This window comes from Vitis riparia, chromosome 18 (genome assembly GCF_004353265.1).
Source record: "Vitis riparia cultivar Riparia Gloire de Montpellier isolate 1030 chromosome 18, EGFV_Vit.rip_1.0, whole genome shotgun sequence".
Lineage (NCBI taxonomy): Eukaryota > Viridiplantae > Streptophyta > Magnoliopsida > Vitales > Vitaceae > Vitis > Vitis riparia.
Window position 1 is genome coordinate 36405790 of NC_048448.1, and position 22560 is coordinate 36428349.

A 22560-nucleotide genomic window follows, 5' to 3' on the forward strand; every position below is an offset into this window, starting at 1 on the left:
GCAACATGAGGCAGAGTTAGCTTAATGATCTAGAATTTAGTGAGAAGAATATTCCCACTAAAGCAAGACCAATCTAGATTAATAAAGACCTATTAACCCATTGTGAAAAAAAAAAATTCAAGATCTTCTTGATAAAAAGCTGATAAGAAAATCTAAGTCCTCCTGAAATTGTTCAACCTTCTATGTTTAGAAACAAGCTGAAATAGAAAGAAGAACACATAGGCCTGTAATCAACTACAAATCGCTTAATGATGCATTAAGATGGATTAGGTATCCTATTCCAAATAAGAAAGAGCTTTTTCAGAAGTTAGTTAAGTTTAAGATTTTCTCTATGTTTGACATGAAGTCAGGATTTTGGCAAATCCAAATTGTTGAGAAAGATAGGTATAAGACAACCTTTATAGTGCCCTTTGTACAATATGAATAGAACATAATGCCTTTGAACTTAAGAATGCTCATTCAAAATTCCATAACATAATGAATGAAATCTTTAATCCATTTTCATATTTCATCATTGTATATATTGATGATGTTTTGGTGTATTCTACATCAATTGAAGAATATTGGAAACATCTCAATAGATTCATTTAGACTATCAAGGAAAATGGTTTAAGTTTGTTTGCCACTAAGATTAATCTTTTCCAAACTAAGATAAGATTCCTAGGTCATCATATTTACCAAGGAACCATAACTCTCATTCAAAGGTCAATTCAGTTTGCTAATAAGTTTCCATACGAGATTAAGGATAAGAAACAATTACAATGTTTCTTAGAAAGCCTTAATCATATGTCAAAATTTCTTAAGGATATAAATCAATAGTGTACCCCATTAAGACAGACAAACAAAAATCTTATTCCATGGAATGAGGAACACACCAAGATTGTCAAGATTATCAAGTTTAGAGTTAAGACTTTGTCATGTCTAGCTTTAGCCAACCCTGAAGCATTTAAGATTGTTGAAACTGAGGCTTCAAATATAGGTTATGGTGTGATCCTTAAGTAGAAAGATGATAACCAAGAGATATTGATTAGATTTACTTCAAGAACTTGGAATAAATTCCAACTCAACTATAGTACCATCAAAAAAGAAATTTTAAGCATTGTTTTATATATTTCAAAATTTCAAGATGATCTTTTAAATCAAAAATTTTTGTTAAGAGTTTATTGCAATTCAACAAAATGAATTTTGTAAAAGGATGTTAAAAATATAACTTCTAAGTATATATTTTGCAAGATGACAAGCTATTTTAAGTAATTTTGATTTTCAAATTGAATATATCAAAGGCGAAAATAACCCATATCCTAACTCATGAATTTTTACAAGATTCATAGAATCATGGTCCCCCTAAAAAAGATAAACCTTCTAAGTCCTTTAAGAAATCACAAGAATCTAAGAAATCTTTTATAGCCCTTTCAAATAAATTCATGCCCTTATACTATGATCCTTTTGATGCTGCAGGCTTCACCAATACAATTCAAGATTCAACAATTTCAAGGCCTTAAGCCCATAAGCAATCTTCATCCCTTAATTGGGATAAAGAAGTAAAAGCAAACATTATTATACCTTACGTGGAGGAGTCTTTCCCCACAAATATATCTCTTGTTGGTACTAACCCTTCTCATATGAAATCTTGGTGTTTTAAGAATTTATATGATTTACAGGAAAAGTGCATAGATTTGGAGAAACAATAAGATAAATTACCCTTTTCAAGAATCAATCCTTTTTTTTCATAAATAAGACAAATCATGCAATTAAATTTAATTCTTTTTTCCTTTCTCTACACACACCACCATCCTAATACCACAAATGGATTAAACCATCTCTATTTCTTATCTTTTATTATTATTATTATTATTTTCTCCCCTTCACAAAGTCAACATTCAAAGCAGACTATTCCTTTTTTTTTTTTTTTTTTTCTTTTTCCAGCACACCTAAGTTTCTTCTTATCTACATGCCTCATTTTCTTTTTCCTAGCCCTACACATGCAACCACCACCCCCTTCTATTTCTTGTCTTTTATTATTATTAATATTATTTTCTCCCTTTCACAAAGTTAACATTCAAAACAAACTGTTCCTTTTTTTTTTTTTTTTCCTTTTTCTTTTTCCAACACACCTAAGATTCTTCTTGTCTACATGCCTCATTTTCTTTTTCCTAGCCCTACACACACTACCATCACCCCCCTCTACTTCTTGTCTTTTATTATTATTAATATTATTTTCTCCCCTTGACAAAGTCAACATTCAAAGCAGACTGTTCCTTTTTTTTTCTTTTTCCAACACACCTAAGCTTCTTCTTGTCTACATGCCTCATTTTCTTTTTCCTAGCCCTACACACACAACCATTACCCCCCTCTATTTCTTGTCTTTTATTATTATTAATATTATTTTATCCCCTTCACAAAGTCAACATTCAAAGCAGACTGTTCCTTCTTTCTTTTTTTCCTTTTTCTTTTTCCAACACACCTAACCTTCTTCTTGTCTACATGCCTCATTTTCTTTTTCCTAGCCCTACACACGCAACCACCACCCTCCTCTATTTCTTGTCTTTTATTATTATTAATATTATTTTCTCCCCTTCACAAAGTCAACATTCAAAGTAGATTGTTCCTTCCCTTTTTTCTCCTTTTCTTTTTCCAACACACCTAACCTTCTTCTTGTCTACATGCCTCATTTTCTTTTTCCTAGCCCTATACACGCAACCAATTAATGAATATATTTTTTATTTATTCAAAACTAATTAATAAATATAAAATGATAATATAAAACTTAATTCTAAACTTTCAAATCTTCAATCTCGTTGCAACTAATTTAGAGCTAGGGTTTTAATGCAAAAATATTTTTTGCCCCTATTAAATTTATTTAAGTAATTTTGCATTTTCAATTTATGATTTTACCTCATAAAATTAATTTAAGGTGTTACAAATTTACTAACCACGTTTATTATTAAAATAATGTTCTATTTAGTTTGGATGTATTTTAGGAAACAAAATAACTAATGATATATGTATGATTATTATTTTTTAAAAATTTTATTTACCAATTTACATATATTTTTAATATCTAATTATTATACAAAAAACATAAAATATCATTTTCAAAATATCATAATGATGATTTTTACATTTTCACAATAACTTAAATGAAATTTAACAATAAGATAATTAAAATTAATTAATTTATTAAAATTTTATTTTTTTAGTAATCATGTTTAAAATGTTGATCTTTATTTAAAATATAAAGAAATAATAATATATGTATATATTCCAATGTTTAAAAAAGTTAATAATTTTGTATCCCAATTTTTTTTTTTTAATAAAGAAAGACTCATTGATAAAATTATTATGATTTTTTATATTTTTAATAATATATTAAATAGAATATAAAAATAAAATAATTAAAATTAATTTAATTTAAGTTAAAATTTAGGAGGGAGGAATAAACTATATATTAAATTGCCCAATTGGTTAGGAAGTTTGCCTTCATATGGGATATTGGGTTGTATCCTTCAAAGGGGCAAGGAGCCATGGCCACAATATTCAAACTGGTGAAAGGAATATAAAAAAATGGAACTTTTAATTTAAGGTTTTGACTAGTGCAATGGAAAAATGTATCAACAAAAAGTTAAATTAAATATGAATTTGGAAGACTTCAATCTACCAATATTTATTGAAGAGTTTTGAATTTGGCCACGGTAGTGATGGAGGCATAATTACAATACCTCTTTAATGTTATTATCCTAATGGTTGTAGAAAGATGAATATTAAGGAAAAAAAAAAAGCTTCTTTTTCAATAATTATCAATTTCATCTATTCTTTGTAGATCTTAATTCAAAATTTTCATTTGTGGCATTTATTTTTGAATAATTGAAGAACAAAGAAGAAATTTTATAGATGATAAATATGAATAAGAGATTTTTCTTGTCACTTGTTTTATAACATATGTACTTATTTTCGAATTAATTTATTGAGAGACAGAAATGTAGAACCAACAAGGTTTGGACTATTTTCATTTTCAAATTTTATTTTATTTTTTAACATTTTTTATGAGGAGAATTGTGGTATTGGTATCTCCATCTTACCACCTAAGAAATTGATTAAACTACCATTTTATTTATATTTTTATTCAAAATAATTTATGATAAAATGATATTAATAATATAATTAAAAATTTGTAACACCAATAAAAAAAATAATGATATCATATAAAAAAACTCTTTTACTAAAAAGCAGTGAAACCTATCATAATATAACTCAAAATAAATAATAATTTTTCACCAATCCCCGTAAATAATGCACAAAGGAAAAGATTATGAAATGAATCATCTATGTTGATCAATAAAGAAATCTGTTCTTTTTTCTCTTTTCCTTTTGTGAATTATTTTTTTTACCCAATAAAAATCTTGAAATTTTTCAAGATGATAAAAATTGAACTTATCTCTCACTATTTCTTTTTAGTGAAGAAATGACTCAGACATTATCTTCAACCTTCCCACGACAATGGTAGATTATCAATTGTTCAACGTAATGGGTTCAAATGAACCCATCTACTATTGGACGATGAAAATGAATAAAAAGAAAACGATGAAGTTGTTTCGTATGTAAATGCTAGGAAACAAAGGTGCTTTTGAATTTTTGTGATAGATGGGTCCTTTGAAAACCACTCATCTACTCACCCATATACTTTTTGACCATTGTGAATAAAATGCAAATGCTATGAGACAAAGGTCCCTTTGAATTTTGTGGTGGGTGGGTCCTTGGATTCTTTTAGACACCATTCACCTCCCCACGGGATTTTTCTCAATAGTACGGTAATTTAAAAAAGTTATGCTTAAATTACTGTAGTAGAAGAAGTTATTACAAATATACGGTAGTTTTTGCCACCTAGGAAAGAGGATTTGCCACTTAGGAGAGAGGAGAGAGGAGAGAGGTTCATCGGATAATTTTTTTTTTAAACCAAAATCATCTTTTCAAATTTCGTCAAAGGGAACTCGTCTCTTGAAGAGACGAGTTCCATGAAAAAAAATATAGTATTTAAAAAAATTCCCCATTTACAAGGGAACTCGTCTCTTCAAGAGACGAGTTCCATGAAAAAAATAATAATAATAATAATAAAAATTCCTCAAGGTATATATTTTTAAAAAAATTCCTTAAAAAAAAAAAAATCCACAAGGGAAATTCAAGAGACGAGTTTCCCATGGGAAAATTTTTTTTTTTTTTTAATATTTTTTTTAAAAAAATTCCCAAATTAAAAAAAAAAAAAAAAAAAAAACAATTCCACAAGGGGAACTCGTCTCTTCAAGAGACGAGTTTCCCATGGGAAAAAAAAATTTTTAAATTTTTTTTTTTTTTTAAATTCCTAAATTAAAAAAAAAAAAAAAAAAAAAAAACAATTCCACATTTCCCATGGGAAATTTTTTTTTTTTTAAATATATATTTTTTTTAATTCCCAAATTAAAAAAAAAAAAAAAAATTCCACAAGGGGAACTCGTCTCTTCAAGAGACGAGTTTCCCATGGGAAAAAAATATTTTTTTTTAAAAAAAAAATTCCCAAATAAAAAAAAAAAAAAAAAAAATTCCACAAGGGGAACTCGTCTCTTGAAGAGGCGAGTTCCCCCATGGGAAAATTTTTTTTTTTTCAAATATTTTTTAAAAAAAAATTCCTAAATAAATAAATAAATAAATAAATAACCAATTCCACAAGGGGAACTCGTCTCTTCAAGAGACGAGTTCCCCCATGGGAAAATTTTTTTTTTAAAATATTTTTTTTAAAAAATTCCTAAATTAAAAAAAAAAAAAAAAAAAAAAACAATTCCACAAGGGGAACTCGTCTCCAAGAGACGAGTTCCCCCCATGGGAAAATTTTTTTTTTTTTAAATATTTTTTTTTAAAAATTCCTAAATTAAAAAAAAAAAAAAAAAAAAAAAAAAAAAAAAAAAAAACAATTCCACAAGGGGAACTCGTCTCTTCAAGAGACGAGTTTCCCATGGGAATTTTTTTTTTTTTTTTTAAATTCCCAAATTAAAAAAAAAAAAAAAAAAAACAATTCCTCAAGGGAACTCGTCTCTTCAATAGACGAGTTCCCACGGAAAAAAATATATATATATTTTTAAAAAAAGTTCCCAAATTAAAAAAAAAAAAAATATTCCTCAAGGGAACTCGTCTCTTCAAGAGACGAGTTCCCTTGAAGAATTGTTTTTTTTTTTTTTTTTTTTTTTTTTTTTTTTTTTTTGGGAATTTTTTTATAAAAAAATATTAAAAAAAAAAAAATTTCCCATGGCTCGTCTCTTCAAGAGACGAGTTCCCTTCAGAAATTGTTTTTTTTTTTTTTTTTTTTAATTTGGGTATTTTTTTTCCCATGGGAACTCGTCTCTTGAAGAGACGAGTTCCCTTGTGGAATTGTTTTTTTTTTTTTTTTTTTTAATTTGGGAATTTTTTTATAAAAAAAATATTTAAAAAGAGACGAGTTCCCTTGAAGAATTGTTTTTTTTCAAGAGACGAGTTCCTTTGTGGAATTGTTTTTTTTTTTTTTTTTTTTTAATTTGGGAATTTTTTTATAAAAAAATTTCCCATGGGAACTCGTCTCTTCAAGAGACGAGTTCCCTTGTGGAATTGTTTTTTTTTTTTTTTTTTTAATTTGAGAATTTTTTTATAAAAAAATAAAATTTTTTTTCCCATGGGAACTCGTCTCTTGAAGAATATATATTTTTTTTAATTTGGGTATATTTTTTTAAAAAAAAAAAAAAAAAATCCCATGAGACGAGTTCCCTTGTGGAATTGTTTTTTTTTTTTTTTTTTTTTTTTTTTTTTAATTTGGGAACTTTTTTATAAAAAAAAATTTTTTTTTTTTTTTAAAAATTTTTTTCCCATGGGAACTCGTCTCTTCAAGAGACGAGTTCCCTTGTGGAATTGTTTTTTTTTATTTTTTTATTTAATTTGGGATTTTTTTTTTCCCCATGGGAACTCGTCTCTTGAAGAGACGAGTTCCCTCGAGGAATTGTTTTTTTTTTTTTTAAATAATAATTTGGGATTTTTTTAAAAAAAATATATTTTTTTTTTCAAGGAACTCGTCTCTTCAAGAGACGAGTTCCCTTGTAAATGGGGAATTTTTTTAAATACTAATTTTTTTTTTCATGGAACTCGTCTTTTGAAAAGACGATTTCCCTTTGACTTTTGAAATTTGAAAAGATGATTTTGGTTTAAAAAAAAAATTATCCGCTGAACCTCTCTCCTCTCTCCTAAGTGGCAAATCCTCTTTCCTAGGTGGCAAAAACTACCGTATATTTGTAATAACTTCTTCTACTACAGTAATTTAAGCATAACTTTTTTAAATTACCGTACTATTGAGAAAAATCCCCTCCCCACGCAAATGTTAGGAAATTGCTTTTGAATTTTGTGGTGTGTGGGTCCTCGTATTCTTTGAAAAACAACCCACCTCCCCACTCATCATTACCTGTTTGTACATGATGAACATATAATTTTAAATAAAAAAAATTGGTATATAAATAAATTATTATTATTATTATTATTATTATTTTTGCCTCAATAAGTATACGATACACCTTGACCACTTAGATGACCAAAGAAAACTAAATTTGTTTTGTATAAGCACCCAAAGATGAACGCTCTTTAGGCACATCAAGTATTGACTAAGCACAAGTTTATTATTTATAATTAAATAGTAAAATTTGGAGAATCTATTATTTTATATTAAATTGAATAATTATTTCTATCAATCTTGAATTTTATCTTGAAAATTAATTTATATTAAATAATTTTAAAATAAGAAATTAAGTTGTTTATTTTTATATTTTTGTTCTTTTTACTAAGAAATGGTTTTAAAATTTTGAAAGAAACCTTATATTTTAAGATAAAAAATAAACAATTCTTAATTTTAAAGTTTATCTGATAAATTAATTAAGAACTCTAAACAAAATAAACTTTTTCATTTTAAAATTTATTTAAAAAGTGATTTAATATATTCAAATAAAATAAAATCCATAATGGTTTTATTTCTAAAAAAAAATGAATAAAATTTATAATGGCTTTAATATTTTTAGAGTTTTTGATAGTTTTCTAAGTTCATATAGTGTAATTTAATTTTTAATGGAAATTTCAGTTTAATGTTGCCATTTCCAAATACCCAAATATACGGTGTAGTTGTATAAAAACTATAAAACCATATTGAAAAGGTCACAAGAAGTTTCAACTTCCTACTTTATATATAATATATATTTTGAGAAGAGCGGTTGTACAATAAACCATTCATTTTTCAACTTTTTTTAAAAAATAATTACTTTTATATTATTAAGAGAAATAATATTTGAAATATTTTTTTTCATCTCTTAACCTATGTTCCACATTTTCTGTAGTATCTAAATATCATACAAAAAACATATAAAAATCATTTTTTTAAATATCATTATGAGGATTTATACATTTTTACAATAAGTTAAATAAAATTTAATAATAAGACAATTAAAATAAATTAATTTATTAAAATTTTATGTTTTTAATCATCGTGTTTAAAATGTTATTTATTTAAGACATAAAAGAAATAATAATATATACATATTTTTATGTTTTAAAATATTAATAATTTTATATCCAAGTTAATTGCTAAGATTATTATGATATTTTTAATATTTTTAATAATATATTAAATAGAATGCGAAAAATAAAATTATTAAAATTAATTTAATTTATGTTAAAATATAGAAGGGAGGAATAAACTATGTATTAAATTACTTGATTGGTTCGGAAGTTTGCTTTCATACGGGATATTGGGTTGGATCCTAATAGGGGAAAGGACTCATGGCAGTAATATCGAAAGGCTTTGACTGGTCAAAGGAATACCAAAAGTTTGAAATTTCAAGGAAAGGACTTATGGCAATTGTATTGAAAGGCTTTGACTGGGTCAAAGGGAAAGGGCCAATGGCCATAGTGGGTTTGTGGTGGCCGGTGGGTGGGTCTTTCTTTATATTTTTTTTAAAAGCCACCGACCTCCCCACTCATTACTCCTTCACATGCTTATGCATTAGGACCCCACAAAATGGGAAAAGGATCACCTGCTTGCATGTGTTGGGACAATCGATTAGGACCCAAAGATGCCGTAGGGGATATCAAGTATTGAGTCTATTGACTGACCACAAGTTAATCCTCAACTCTCTTTAAGCTTTCATCCAGAAACTCTCCAACAATGGCTTCCTCTACCCAAAAACCCTCTTCTTCTTCTTCTACCTCAATCCGTCAATATGACTTCGATGTGTTCTTGAGTTTTAGAGGTGAAGACACCCGCTACAATTTTACGGATCATTTATTCGTAAATTTGGATCGGATGGGGATTAACACTTTCAGAGACGATCGACTTGAAAGAGGAGAGGAGATTAAATCAGAACTTTTAACAACTATTGAAAAATCAAGAATTTCCATAGTTGTGTTCTCAAAAGACTATGCGCATTCCAAGTGGTGTTTGGATGAGTTAGCGAAGATCATGGAGTGCAGGGAAGAAATGGAACAAATAGTCTTTCCGGTGTTCTACCACGTGGATCCTTCCGATGTGCGAAAGCAAACAGGGAGCTTCGGAGAGGCATTTTCCATTCACGAAAGAAATGTAGATGAGAAGAAGGTGCAAAGGTGGAAGGATTCCTTGACCAAAGCAAGCAATCTAAGTGGTTTCCATGTGAATGATGGGTAACTTCAACTTCCTTAATTTGTGCTTTTGATTTAATTAACTTATCAGGATTTAGTTGTCTTAAATCAAGTTAATAATTTTGTATAGTACAGCTTGCTTTGTGATGTTATTAATAGTAGGCTCAAAACTTGTTGTCTTCTCATTATGTGTAAAATGTTCAATATATTGGGTTCTTTTAATACTTTTTACATCTTTTATGCCCTTACTTCTGTTATATTGACAAAATCAAGTGAATATCACTAAATTTGCTTCATATTTGTTATCTTTTGCAATTCATTATAACTCATGAAGTGTCACATTGTACTTTATAATGGGCAGGTATGAGTCAAAGCATATTGAGGAAATTACTAACGGGATTTGTAAAAGATTGAATCCCAAGCTTTTGCATATTGACGATGATATAGTTGGGATAGATTCTCGCCTAGGAGTGTTTAAATTATTGTTAAATAATCACTCGAATGACGTTCTTGTGGTTGGGATCTATGGAACTGGCGGAATTGGTAAAACTACCATTGCCAAGATTGTTTATAACGAAATTCAATGTCAATTCGATGGTGCTTGCTTCCTCCAAGATGTCAGAGTGAGATCCAAAAATGGTTGTCAACTTCAACTACAAAAACAACTTCTTCGTGGTATAGTGGGCCAAGAAGTAGAGTTTAGTGATACCAATGAAGGGATCAATATAATAACGCGCAGACTCCACTCAAAAAAAGTTCTTATTGTTATTGACGATGTTGATGATTTGGAGCAATTAAAGTTATTGGCTGAAAGTCCTAAATGGTTTGGTCCAAGAAGTAGAATTATCATTACAACCAGAAACCGACATCTGTTGGTTGAGTATGGAGTGACTAAATCATATGAGGCTACAGGATTACATAATAGGGAAGCTCTTCAACTCTTCAGCCAACATGCCTTTAAACAAAAAGTTCCTACAACAGGTTATTTTGACCTCTCAAATCGCTTGGTAAAATATGCTCAAGGTCTCCCTTTGGCCCTTAAAGTTCTAGGTTCTTCTCTTCGAGACATGACAATAGAACAATGGGAAAGCGCATTGAATAAATTGAAAAAAAACCCTAGCAAGAAAATTAATGATGTGCTTAGAATAAGTTTTGATGGGCTTGATGATTCTCAACAGAGGGTTTTCTTGGACATTGCATGTTTTTTCAAGGGTGAATGCGAAGATTTCGTGTCAAGAATATTAGACGGTTGCAACTTAGATCCAACAATCAACATAAAAGATCTTTGTGATAGATGTCTAGTAACTAGACTAAACAACCTCGTACAAATGCATGACTTGATACAAGAAATGGGTTGGGCAATTGTTCGGGAAAAATGTCCTGGAGAGCCCCACAAATGGAGTAGATTGTGGGATGCTGATGATATTTATGATGCATTTTCTAGACAAGAGGTACGAATTAAATGCCTAAATATAGTTATTTAAATATTTATAATCAATTTTTTTAGTGGTTAATTGTCTATATAATTGTAGTTAGGATTTTTATCTTGTGTTGTTCCCTTATTTTTCATTATTGTTTTTCCAGGGGATGAAAAATATTCAAACCATATCTTTGGACTTGTCTAGATCAAAAGAAATACAGTTCAATACAAAAGTGTTTGCTAAGATGAAGAAACTTAGGTTGCTTAAAATCTATTGCAATGATCATGATGGTTTGACAAGAGAGGAGTATAAAGTGCATCTTCCTAACGATTTTGAATTTCCTCATAATTTGAGATATCTTCATTGGCAAAGATGCACTTTGAGGTCTTTACCTTCAAGTTTTTATGGAGGGGAGCTTATTGAAATCAACTTGAAGTCTAGCAACATAAAAAGGCTTTGGAAGGGGAATAAGGTATGATCATTATTTAACGTTCTTTTCTTTATAATAATTTTCAAGTAGAAGAAATTTTTTTAATTAAAAGAATGTTTTTTGTTACAGTGTCTTGGAAAACTAAAGGGCATTGATTTAAGTAACTCAAAACAGCTTGTCGAAATGCCAGAATTCTCAAGCATGCCGAATTTGGAGAGACTGAATCTTGAAGGTTGTACAAGTTTGTGTGAACTTCATTCATCTATTGGCGATCTCAAACGATTGACTTACTTGAATTTAGGAGGATGTGAGCAGCTCCAAAGCTTTCCAACTAACAAGAAGTTTGAATCTCTTGAAGTCCTTTATCTCAATCAATGTCGAAAGTTGAAGAAGATTCCTAACATCCATGGGAATATGGAACATTTGAAGGAACTTTATTTAAACAAGAGTGGGATTAAAGCGCTACCAAGTAGCATTGTGAATTTATTCTCTCTTAAAGTCCTTAATCTCTCCAATTGTTTAGAGTTTGAGAAATTTCCAGATACAATTACGTATTTGGAATCTCTTGAAATTCTTGACCTCTCAAATTGCTCAAAATTTGAGAAATTCCCGGAGATAAGAGGGAATATGAAATGTTTGAGGAGTCTTTATTTAGATGAGACTGCTATTAAGGAACTCCCAAATAGTATTGGGTCCTTGACCTCTCTCGAAATTCTTTCTCTTAAAAAATGTTCAAAGTTTGAGAAATTTTCAGATGTATTTACCAATATGAGACATTTATGGCATCTAATTTTATGTGAAAGTGGTATTAAGGAACTCCCAGGCAGCATTGGATGTTTGGAATCTCTTTTAGGACTTGACCTCTCAAATTGCTCGAACTTTGAGAAATTTTCAGAGATCCAGTGGAATATGAAATCATTGAGTGAGCTTCATTTAAAGCACACCGCTATTAAGGAACTCCCAAATAGCATTGGGTGCTTGCCGGTTCTTGAAATTCTTGACCTCGGTGGTTGCTCAAATCTTGAGAGGCTTCCTGAGATCCAAATAGATATGGGATATCTACAGGATCTTTGTCTACACGAAACTGCTATTAAAGGATTACCCTGCTCAATAGGTCGTCTCACTGGACTTGATCGATTAAAGTTGGAAAATTGTAGAAACTTGAGAAGTCTTCCAGACATATGTGGGTTGAAATCCCTTACAAACCTTTTTATCGATGGTTGTTCAAATCTAGAGGCTTTTTCAGAGATCACGGAGGATATGGAAAAATTAAAACACCTTTTCTTACGTGAAACGGGCATAACAGAGCTGCCATCATCAATTGAACACCTGAGAGGTCTTGATTCCTTGGAATTGATCAATTGTAAGAACCTTGCGGCTCTTCCCAATAGCATTGGTAGTTTGACACGTCTTACATATCTTCGTGTTCGTAACTGTACAGAGCTCCATAACTTGCCTGACAATTTGAGAAGCCTACGGTGTTGCCTATTGCAATTAGATCTAGGTGGTTGCAATCTGATGGAGGGAGAAATCCCCAGTGATTTATGGTGCTTATCCTCACTGATATCTTTAGATGTAAGTGAAAACCATATTCGTTGCATACCCGCTGGCATCACTCAACTTTTTGAGCTTACAACCCTTTACATGAATCACTGCCCGATGCTTGAAGAAATTGTAGAGCTTCCATCAAGTTTAACAGAGATGGAGGCACATGGTTGTCCATGCCTGGAAACAGAAACTTTCTCAAGTCCACTTTGGTCTTCTCTGCTCAAATGCTTCAAATCACCAAATCAGGTATCAGTTTCATGGCAGAATTATTTATTTATTTTTTATGATAATAAAATAAAAATAAAAAACATGAGATTTACATGATATTTTTTCTACAGTCAACATTTTCTTGGCGGGGGACATTTATCATTCCAGGAAGTAGTGGAATACCAGAGTGGGTAAGCCATCAGAGAATGGGGTGGGAAGTAAGAATAGAGCTCCCAATGAATTGGTACGAAGACAACAACTTCTTGGGATTTGTTTTATTCTTCCATCATGTTCCCCTTGATGATGATGATGAATGTGATACAACAATCGGTAGTATTCCACTTTATGAATTGATGATATCCCATGGTGATCAATCTGAACGACTGGGCTGGATAATGTTTTTTTGTAAATGTAAAACCTACCGGATTTGGAGTTTACCATATGACGACGACCCCTACTGCAGTGGTAGCACATCAGATCCAGCAATTTTCGTGACGTATGTCCCTCAGATTGAAATTCCCCGGTTGTATCGATCCAGTCGGTGGAACAACGTTAAGGCTCGCTTCTTCGATGAATGGCGTTGTCGCTCTTTTACGTGTGGCGATAACAGATGCTTTAAAGTGAAAAGCTGTGGGATACATCTCTTGTACGCCCAAGATCAGATGCATTGCACTCAGCCGTCAAGAGGAAGCCTTGAGATTACCCAGCCAAGAGATTAAAGATTCTCTAGTTTATTTAAACCCTAGCAAGGTATGTCTTCTCTCTTTTTTATTTATTAGATGGAATTAGTGAAAAAAGAAATATCTAGATAACTTTTAAAATCATATCCTAGTGACTGATTTTTTATTTTTATTTTTATTTTTTTGTTCTTTTTCTTTCCTAAAAAAATATTTTAGAACTTATTATTTGGAGTAGATTATTGAATTTAAAAGGAAGTCATGCAATTTAGAGGGTAAAATTATATGTGTAGAGCTTAACAATTATGATACGTTTCTTAAATTGATTGATTATGGGATCCATCTATAAACAACCTAAAAGGTGAGAGCATGACTTAGGGCCGGTGGGCTTGGCGCAAAATATCTTTTTATTTATTTAGGAATTTTAAAAAAATAAAATCAAAAGTACAAGCTTTGTTCGGCTCCTAAGAAAATGATTTTTGTATGAGAAAAAAGAAAAAGAAAATCATTTTGTATGAGAGAAAAAAAATATACTAGATAGATTATTTAGATTATATTCTACTTAATTGTTGATAAATTTTTATTTTTATTTAAATAATTTATGTTTTATTAAACAATTTTCTTAGTGGTAGGTTGTTTTGGTTGACTCTAAGATTTTTAAAATACCTAAGTTTTTAGGATTATTCATGTGGCAACTAATTTGCTATTGATAATGATGGTGCTACATTTATATTATATTGTTAGAAACAAGTTTTGAATAAAATTTTATCAATTTAATTATTTAAAAGATGCTTAAAATTTATTTCTAAAATTGTTGAATTTTTAAAGTTTTGCTAAAAAATGTAAAAATTTTAAAAATTTATGATCACATTTCTTGCTTTCTTTAAAAAAAAAAAATCCTATGAAAATATTGCTTGAATTTTTATTAATTTTTAAATCAAATTTAAAATTATCAACTTTTTTTTTTTTAATCATTTCATACTTCATAGTTTTTTTCTTTCACAATCAATATCAATAATTAAAACGTTTCTTTTTTTTTTTGTTCCATTTTTTATTTTTTATTTTTTGTTTCATAACTAATATAAGTAATCATATGTTTTGTTGAATGATCACGAAATATAAAAAAATTTGTATGTTTATTACAATTCATGTTTCTTTTTAATTTTTGCTTGTTTTTTTTTAACTTAATTTGCCCCTACCTATCTACTTCACCACTGCTTTGAGGCCATACCGAAATAGTTTGAAACATATAACTTATATGCTTCTCATTTTATATTTGTATTTTTTATTTTATTTAGTCATTACAATATATTAAAAGTTATGAGATTCTATTTGTGTTATTAAGTCATTACAATAAAATAAAAAGGTTCTTATGCAGAGAAATCAAATCAGAAAAAATGAAGACATCTCTAGTTTCAAACTCTACTTAGCAAGGTATGTCTTCTCAGTCTTTGGTTTTATTGAATATTAAAATATTTACGACAATTTTTAATATGATTACATGCTTGGAAGAATATGAAGTTTGATATGGGATTAGATGGTCAAGTCATTCAAATAGGTTCTATTTTTTCTTCTCTCTTTTTTTTTTTTTTTTCTTTTTTTGCTTTTATTTTAATTTATTTGTTTTTAATTATCCCAAAATTTTACAAAATTTGGAGATCCCATATTCTTAGGTCTAAGTTTAAAACTCCTTTATTTTTTCTAATAAATATCTTAGGACCCTATCAAAGCTTTATCTTCGGAATGAATTATTGAATTTAAAAAGAAAGATCATATTACAATAGCTATTTTGGTAGGCCAAAATTTTTGTTTGAATTAACTTAAATTTTTATTTAGAGCTTGATTTATGAATTGGTAGGCCAAACGATTATCATATGTTTTTCAAATTGCACAATTATCTTATAAGCATGGGTTAATATTTATTTTGATCTTACTTTTCTTTATTTTTAAAGATGACATTATGATATACTCGTGGAACCATGACTAATCGTTGTCGTTGGTCAGGATGCTGAGGAAACATGACTAACTATTGGTCCTGGAATTGGAAGTGGTGGCAGAGATGCAGTATTGAACCAGAATGAGAATACGATAAAAGAGACTCTTTGTTTGGATTGTGGATTTTAATTTGTATGTTTTTAAGCATGGATAATTTGAATTGTGGATTTGAATTTGTATGTTTTTAGGTATGAATAATTTTATTTATTTGAAGTTATTCACAAGTGCTTTTAAGAATGACTTTGACACATTGATAAATTATCTTCATTTATCTATTGTGATCATATGCATAGTGAACAAACTAGCTTAAATTCTTTTACTGTGTTTTAATTATGGTGCAAATTATTTTGTAGTGTCGTATGAAAAGAGATATATTATCCAAATATTATAAAAAAAATTGTTATCATAATCTCAACTAGTATCGTTAAATCTTATCTTTGATAGCTCTAGTTTAAAATCTCTTAAACCTAAACTGCAAAAATCATTTTGTTAAATCCAAACATTATTTTGTTTGATGACCATTTTTATGCACCTATTTTAAATTATTTATAAGGTCATTTTTATCTTGTTCTTATTATTTTTGTCTCATGAAACATTTAATGCACCTATTTCATATCACTAAAAGAAGGGAAAATATGTTGAATAATAAAAGGAATTTAAATAAAATATACCAATATGACTACATTTTAATACTTGAATTGTGAGGAATGTTTATAGGGCTTAGTCATGTCCAAGTTTCATTACTCAACTTGTTTAACCCATTTTTTTTATATATATATTTCTTTTCTTATAATAAGTGTAAATACATCATAATTTTAATACTAGTGTTTGATAAAATTGAAAATTAAGTACTAAAAAAACCATTATTCTAAATTATAAGTAATGACATTATAAATGTTGAATTAGTATAAAGTAGAGTAAGAAAGGAGTTCCTAAGATTTTTTTTTTTTTTTTTTTGGCATTTCTCTAACAAGAAATAGAGATATTTTGTAACATATATTTTATTACATATATGTTTGAAATTTTGTAGTCTTTTGAGAGAGAGATGACCTCTTGCTACGAAACAAAATAATGCCCCCAGCCTCATGTGCTAAATGAGTTACCTGGATTAAGCACACTTCCTAACTCTTTTGAAAAGAATGTAAGAAATACATATATATATATATATATATATATATATATATATATATATATATATATTGAAGAATAAAAATGCACAAAGTGAACTACAAAAGATGTGCACGAAATTACACAGAAAGTATACAAAGGGTGTCAGGCAAAAGGATCAAAAAAGAGTGACGCAAGTCCTTGCAACTCTCTACAAGTTCTGATCCAAATCCTTGGTAATTCAATGGTAGTAGACACATAGCCGGCTACTTCAACTACCAAATGACATAAACTCTCTACAAGGTCCCCAGGCACCCTTTTGATACCTGTGGACTCTAACTCGGTACCCAGCTCTATGTTTGTGGCAGCAGTTATCCTTTGATGAACTTCTACTGGAAAATTAGATCACATCAGAAGAAAGGCACCATTCCACCTTACAAGCTATTCAAACTTAGGATCCCATCTACTTTAGGAAAAAAGATAATAACATTAAAATAAAGTTCTCCAAGAGAGCAAGAGTAGAGGAAGCCCCTTCTCTTAGAGAAACTTGACAGTCTCATTTCCCATAAAGCAAATTAAGAAACACATCAATCAAACACCTACAAAGGAGATCACCACCATAATTTGCTTCTGTGTCCGTATTAGTTTTCCTCTAAATCTTTAATATAATGTTAGAAAAAAAATAAAAATAAAATAAAAGACATGAATTCAACTATAAGGTCCACAGAATCTTTAAGTAAATAAGTAAATAAATAAACAAAAATAACATGAACCACATGTGAGATCATTGCGAAAGATCAGGCGAGATCCAAAATAGAATTACTCCAGCTGAAATGGTACACATTTTCAAAGAATAGGGGAAAAGTTAAGATCCAAGAAAAGAATCCAAAATACAACAATTAACTCTGAAAATCAATCAGCCATTTCTTTCTAAGAAAAACTAAGTGCTTCAATGGTTTCTCTAACTTGTACATTCTTAATAACTGAGATTCATTGCCAAGTCAAATAACCCATTCTGGAATACCTCATACAAGTAGAAGAATTGATATCGAATGTATGGTGATACTTTATGTTCATGCTATTGGGATCTACAAATTTAACTAATAAAGAATCTGATCCAATAAATACAGACCCTTCAACCATCATTTGAGATAGAAGACACTATCAAAATTAGATTCACCATCTCCATCATTATAATAACCAATGCCACATAATCAAAACCGTTTACATGCCCGATATCAATCCAATACACAACAAAATTGATATTGTGCTACACAAATTTGTAAACTTAAGTTGTACTAGCCATTTGTGACTCACTGCTTCTTGCATGTGGATGTGAGGAGGACTCAGTAGCATGCAATGTCGAATTTCCTTTGATGGCGAACAAGTTGAATTCTGGTTTTTGTATCGAAGACATAAATTTGTGAAATCGATCATCAAAACTAGCTTTCAGTTCCTGTGGTGATAGAAGGTTTGGCCTTTCAAGAACTTTAACCGCAGTGTTTGCTGCAAGGTTAATCTGTGAGATGGCAATGGCAAAACAAATTAGTGAAAAGCTCTTTCTGGTGAGGTCTATAAATGTTTACTTCCAAAACCAAAGTTCAAAATAGAAAAGCATTCAAAATTCTTACGCATTCTATCCTGAAGAAAGTAAGACATAGCAAGAAAATAAGAGTGCACAAGGTATAACTCTATTAGACAAAACAAAAAGAAGACAGCATAAAAAAAAATAATAATAAGTAATAGAAAAGCAGGCATACAGACCATTCCTAAACCTGTTACATGCTTACCTGGCATAATCAACCTTTACTTTGGATGAGGGTTGGGGTAGTTTTGCAAAAGCCAACACAAAAACTAAAGGAAATATATTGAGATACTTATTTGTTTGGTTGGAAGAAAGGTTGCCCAGTTAGATGATTGTTTTGGGTTCATCAACAATACGTGTAGCCTAGAGCAAGTTCTATTGTTGCTTCTCTGCTTTTCTCTTCCCATTTCTTGATAGTCGTATGACATGTACCCTACATGTGTACCCCAATTGAGCACTCTTAATGTGATAGAATATATATTATATTATTTTACCTATTTAGATATAAAAATTAATATGTATATATATATATATATATATATATATATACTACTAACCGAATGGGAAAAAACCCAAATTAACCAGACTAAATATTATTAAAACCAAAATCTCAATCAATACGATAAAGGAAAAGATAACCCACCAAATCAACCTTCACATTCATCATTGCCTTTTAAGAAGCTTTATAGTAAAACAAACAAAAAAAACAAAGAAGTGCAGTGAGCCTCTAGATAATAAACGCTAAACCAAATTATGGCATTTTATACCAGTCATGCATTATTAACATTTAGCCAGTTTCTAAATTACACTTTAAATTAAAACCCTGATAAGTCAGCACTTCAAAACCCTTCACTTACACAGCACCCTAAAACCAACAAAACAGTAGGCAATCACTGGTTCAAGCTTTAAAAATTAAATATAACAGCTCGTCAGTCACTCCTCGAGGAAAGGAAAAAATAAAAATAAAAAGAGTAAACATCTTAACAAGGACGAAAATATTGGAAACAGATGGAATGTCGGGGACTGGATTTCATAAAAATTTTGGAAATCTTAGAATAAATTTCAAAAAAAAATAATTCCATATCAATGGAACAAAAATTAATTAAAACTCATAGAAATATTAGAAAAAATTCCAAGATAACAATACATATATTAAATTTGTTTAAGAAAAATAATATTTGCGTGATAAAATTTGTGACTTTGAGCAATAACATGCAGTACTTGAAAATGCATTTACTACTAAAATGATTATCTACCTAGTTTTGATGTATTTAAGAATGTATATATATGATTATTTTTTATTTTAAAATGTTTATAATCTTATTTAGAAGTTCATGTTTCTCTTGTATTTAACTACAAATACAAAGATTTTAAAATAAAGTTAAAAATTTAAAAATTAAAAAATTAAAAAAAAAATTATTATAGATGATTGTCCTCAAACTCTAGTTAGTTTTTTTTATTAGTTGGGCTCTTGTTGAGATTGTTGGAACCCTTCCTATTTTGTACATCTTCCTCCTGTTTTGGGCCTTTTTGGCGGTGGGTGTATATGTATAGGTTATGTATACCTTAGTCACTTTTTTGGCGCCTCTTTTTAATATATCATTTTCTTTATCTATAAAAAAATATATATATTTCATTTTTTGCATGAATATAAAATTATTTGGTTTAGGACACAACCAAAGCATATATATATATAACAACAAAGTTGGGCCCACAGAATTAGCCAAGACTTTCCTTGTTGAAGGGTAGGGATTCGAGGCCCTCAACTCTCACTTTAATTTTAAGCAATTTGAGATGCATTATACTGATGTGGCAATGCATATTGATAAAATTGCCAAAATATTGGAAAAAAACAGTCAAATCAGTCAAATATCAATACAATTGTGATAGATTCGCGAAAAACCCATCAGTTATCAACTAGACAAAATTCTTTCCATTACTTTGTTTTCACAACAACTGAAAATTCCATTACTTTGATTTCAAAACAACCAAAAATTCACATTTCAGTGATATTTTCACAATATTTCATGAAATTTTCATCCCTACATCTTAGTATAATCCTAGAAAAAAACAAAATCATACTTGGTCTTTGAAGGATCTAAGCCTTGTGAAAAAAGAAATGGTAGAAACCTGAGAAGGGTTATAAGCCACCAGAGTCAGCATTAGTGGTCCTAATCTGAGATAAGAATGGTGCCAATGACAAAATCTTATTAGCTCATATTAGCCAGTGTTATTGAAAATTTGAAAGCACCCTAGCCAAACAAAGGCACAGATAAAGTGCCTTGCTTAACTGAGGCACCTTTCTTGGAAGCGAAATGCATTATGGATTACTTTATTCTCAGGGGACTCAGAGAATGAATATTTCTTTGGTTAATATACTCAAGAAAAACCAAGAGAAAAGGAATCCAAAAATGTTAACCAGCCCAATCTCACAAATACAAGTTAATTAGGCATTGAATCCTTATAAGAAGACCATCTACTAGCATGTCCTTTTTGTTCTCTGAGCCAACAGAAGCTGAGGAATCATTGAGAACAAACCACTAATCCTACACTGCTTGCCCTTTTCTTGAAGCCTTAGGTTAAATCCTCTATTTAATATCTTCACAAAGAAGGGGATCTTTACTCTTAAATGGGTCTTATGTCCACAGTAAAAACATGCTTTTTTCCCTAGCTGACAACATTAACTAATTCTTCTTTTTCATAAAATCTCCTTCTCTTGTGTTCTTCTTTTTCTTCTCAACAATAAACTTTCCACCAAAGTAGTATACTTGAAGGAAATTTACGTCATATGTGAATGCAGGTTATTCAAGAGAATTATCGAAATGCCATCCTTAATTGCTAGTAAATAAAGTAGATGAAAGAAAACTTTTCTATTTGCCACTATCTTTTCTCTGTTTTTGGGTGTTGAGAAACCAGGGGACAGTTACATCCTAATAATTTCATGGTCTTCTGATTCACAACAAAACGGAGAACTAAAGTGAATTCAACAAAATATCTGAGTGAAATTGACTTCTATAGCTTTCTTCAAGCCAAACACAGAGAAAGAAAATTTTGTAAGGCCACAAATTTTCTTAGCGACCAAGCATCCAACTAAAACAAAAAAAAAAAAAAAAAAGAACTAGTAAATAAAAACAAACCAAAACCATCACCGTACCGATTGCGAAGCCATCTTCAGTAAAGCTGTCGCCAATGGCAATATACAAAACCTAATATTTCCAAGGAAACAAAAATTAATATACTAGCCAAAATAATATGGTAATAAAAATAAACTCATTCCTTCATACGACAACTCCGTTTGATTGCTATGAAAATGTATGAAAAAATAAAAATCAAATCAAATAAAATAAAAAGTGTATAACTTAATCCCTAAAGCACCGTTCGAGAACATGTACCAAAAAAGATTAAATGAGTAATTAATGTTTGATAGGTCAGAAAATGGGGGGAAACTCACATGCCTCGGCCGCCGGAAAGTGCTTCTTGGGATGGATCTTTCCATTCGTCGAATCTGAGAAAGAAAATGAAATCAAAACGAAATGAAAATCGAAAGCTTTAAATGGTAAAATCACTTTGAGAAAAGAGAAATGAAAGCATTACACCCAACCGTAACGGCGATCGAAGAGTAGACGTTTGGAAGAAGGCTTGGAAGGAGGTTTGGAGTTGGAGGTGGAAATTGAGATTTCGGGCTCCATAGTCATCCCTTTGCTAGTACCAACGATAAAGCCACTTCAAAGGAGAAGAGTGTTTTTTTTTTTTTTTCAATCCTTTTCGATGTGGAAATTTATTTTTCCACGTGGCAAAATTAAGTGTCCAACATGGCATAAGGGTATGGATGAAAACAAAAAACAGAAGAAGTGGGTCTTTGGGAAATAAACAGAAATTTCGATCCCCATTTATTGCGATTATTCGAAATTTTGAATTCCATTTCATTTTCATTTCTCGTCT

General features: G+C 29.8%; 2 protein-coding genes across 5 annotated transcripts; one reads left to right on the forward strand and one right to left on the reverse strand.

Moving 5' to 3' along the window:
- Positions 1-9050: 9050 nt before the first annotated feature.
- On the forward strand, positions 9051-16163 carry LOC117907779 (disease resistance protein RUN1-like). Of its 4 annotated transcripts, none has more exons than XR_004650053.1 (7): positions 9051-9690; positions 10010-11099; positions 11233-11541; positions 11629-13293; positions 13386-14004; positions 15298-15365; positions 15936-16163. XR_004650053.1 is itself a non-coding variant. In XM_034821429.1 (6 exons), the coding sequence occupies exons 1-5, from the start codon at positions 9197-9199 to the stop codon at positions 13971-13973; spliced, it is 4146 nt and encodes a 1381-aa protein (XP_034677320.1). In that variant the 5' UTR covers positions 9051-9196; the 3' UTR covers positions 13974-14004; positions 15936-16163. The 4 variants fall into 4 exon arrangements, 1 of the variants encoding a protein (XP_034677320.1); XR_004650052.1 differs by having other exon boundaries at positions 15310-15365; positions 15884-16163; XR_004650051.1 differs by having other exon boundaries at positions 15310-15365.
- A 2015-nt stretch (positions 16164-18178) lies between these two features.
- LOC117906441 lies at positions 18179-22349 on the reverse strand. Its single transcript, XM_034819462.1, has 4 exons — positions 22213-22349; positions 22070-22123; positions 21773-21824; positions 18179-18552 (listed from the first exon to the last, which is right to left on the reverse strand). The coding sequence occupies exons 1-4, from the start codon at positions 22311-22313 to the stop codon at positions 18322-18324; spliced, it is 438 nt and encodes a 145-aa protein (XP_034675353.1). The 5' UTR covers positions 22314-22349; the 3' UTR covers positions 18179-18321.
- Between the last annotated feature and the right edge of the window lie 211 nt (positions 22350-22560).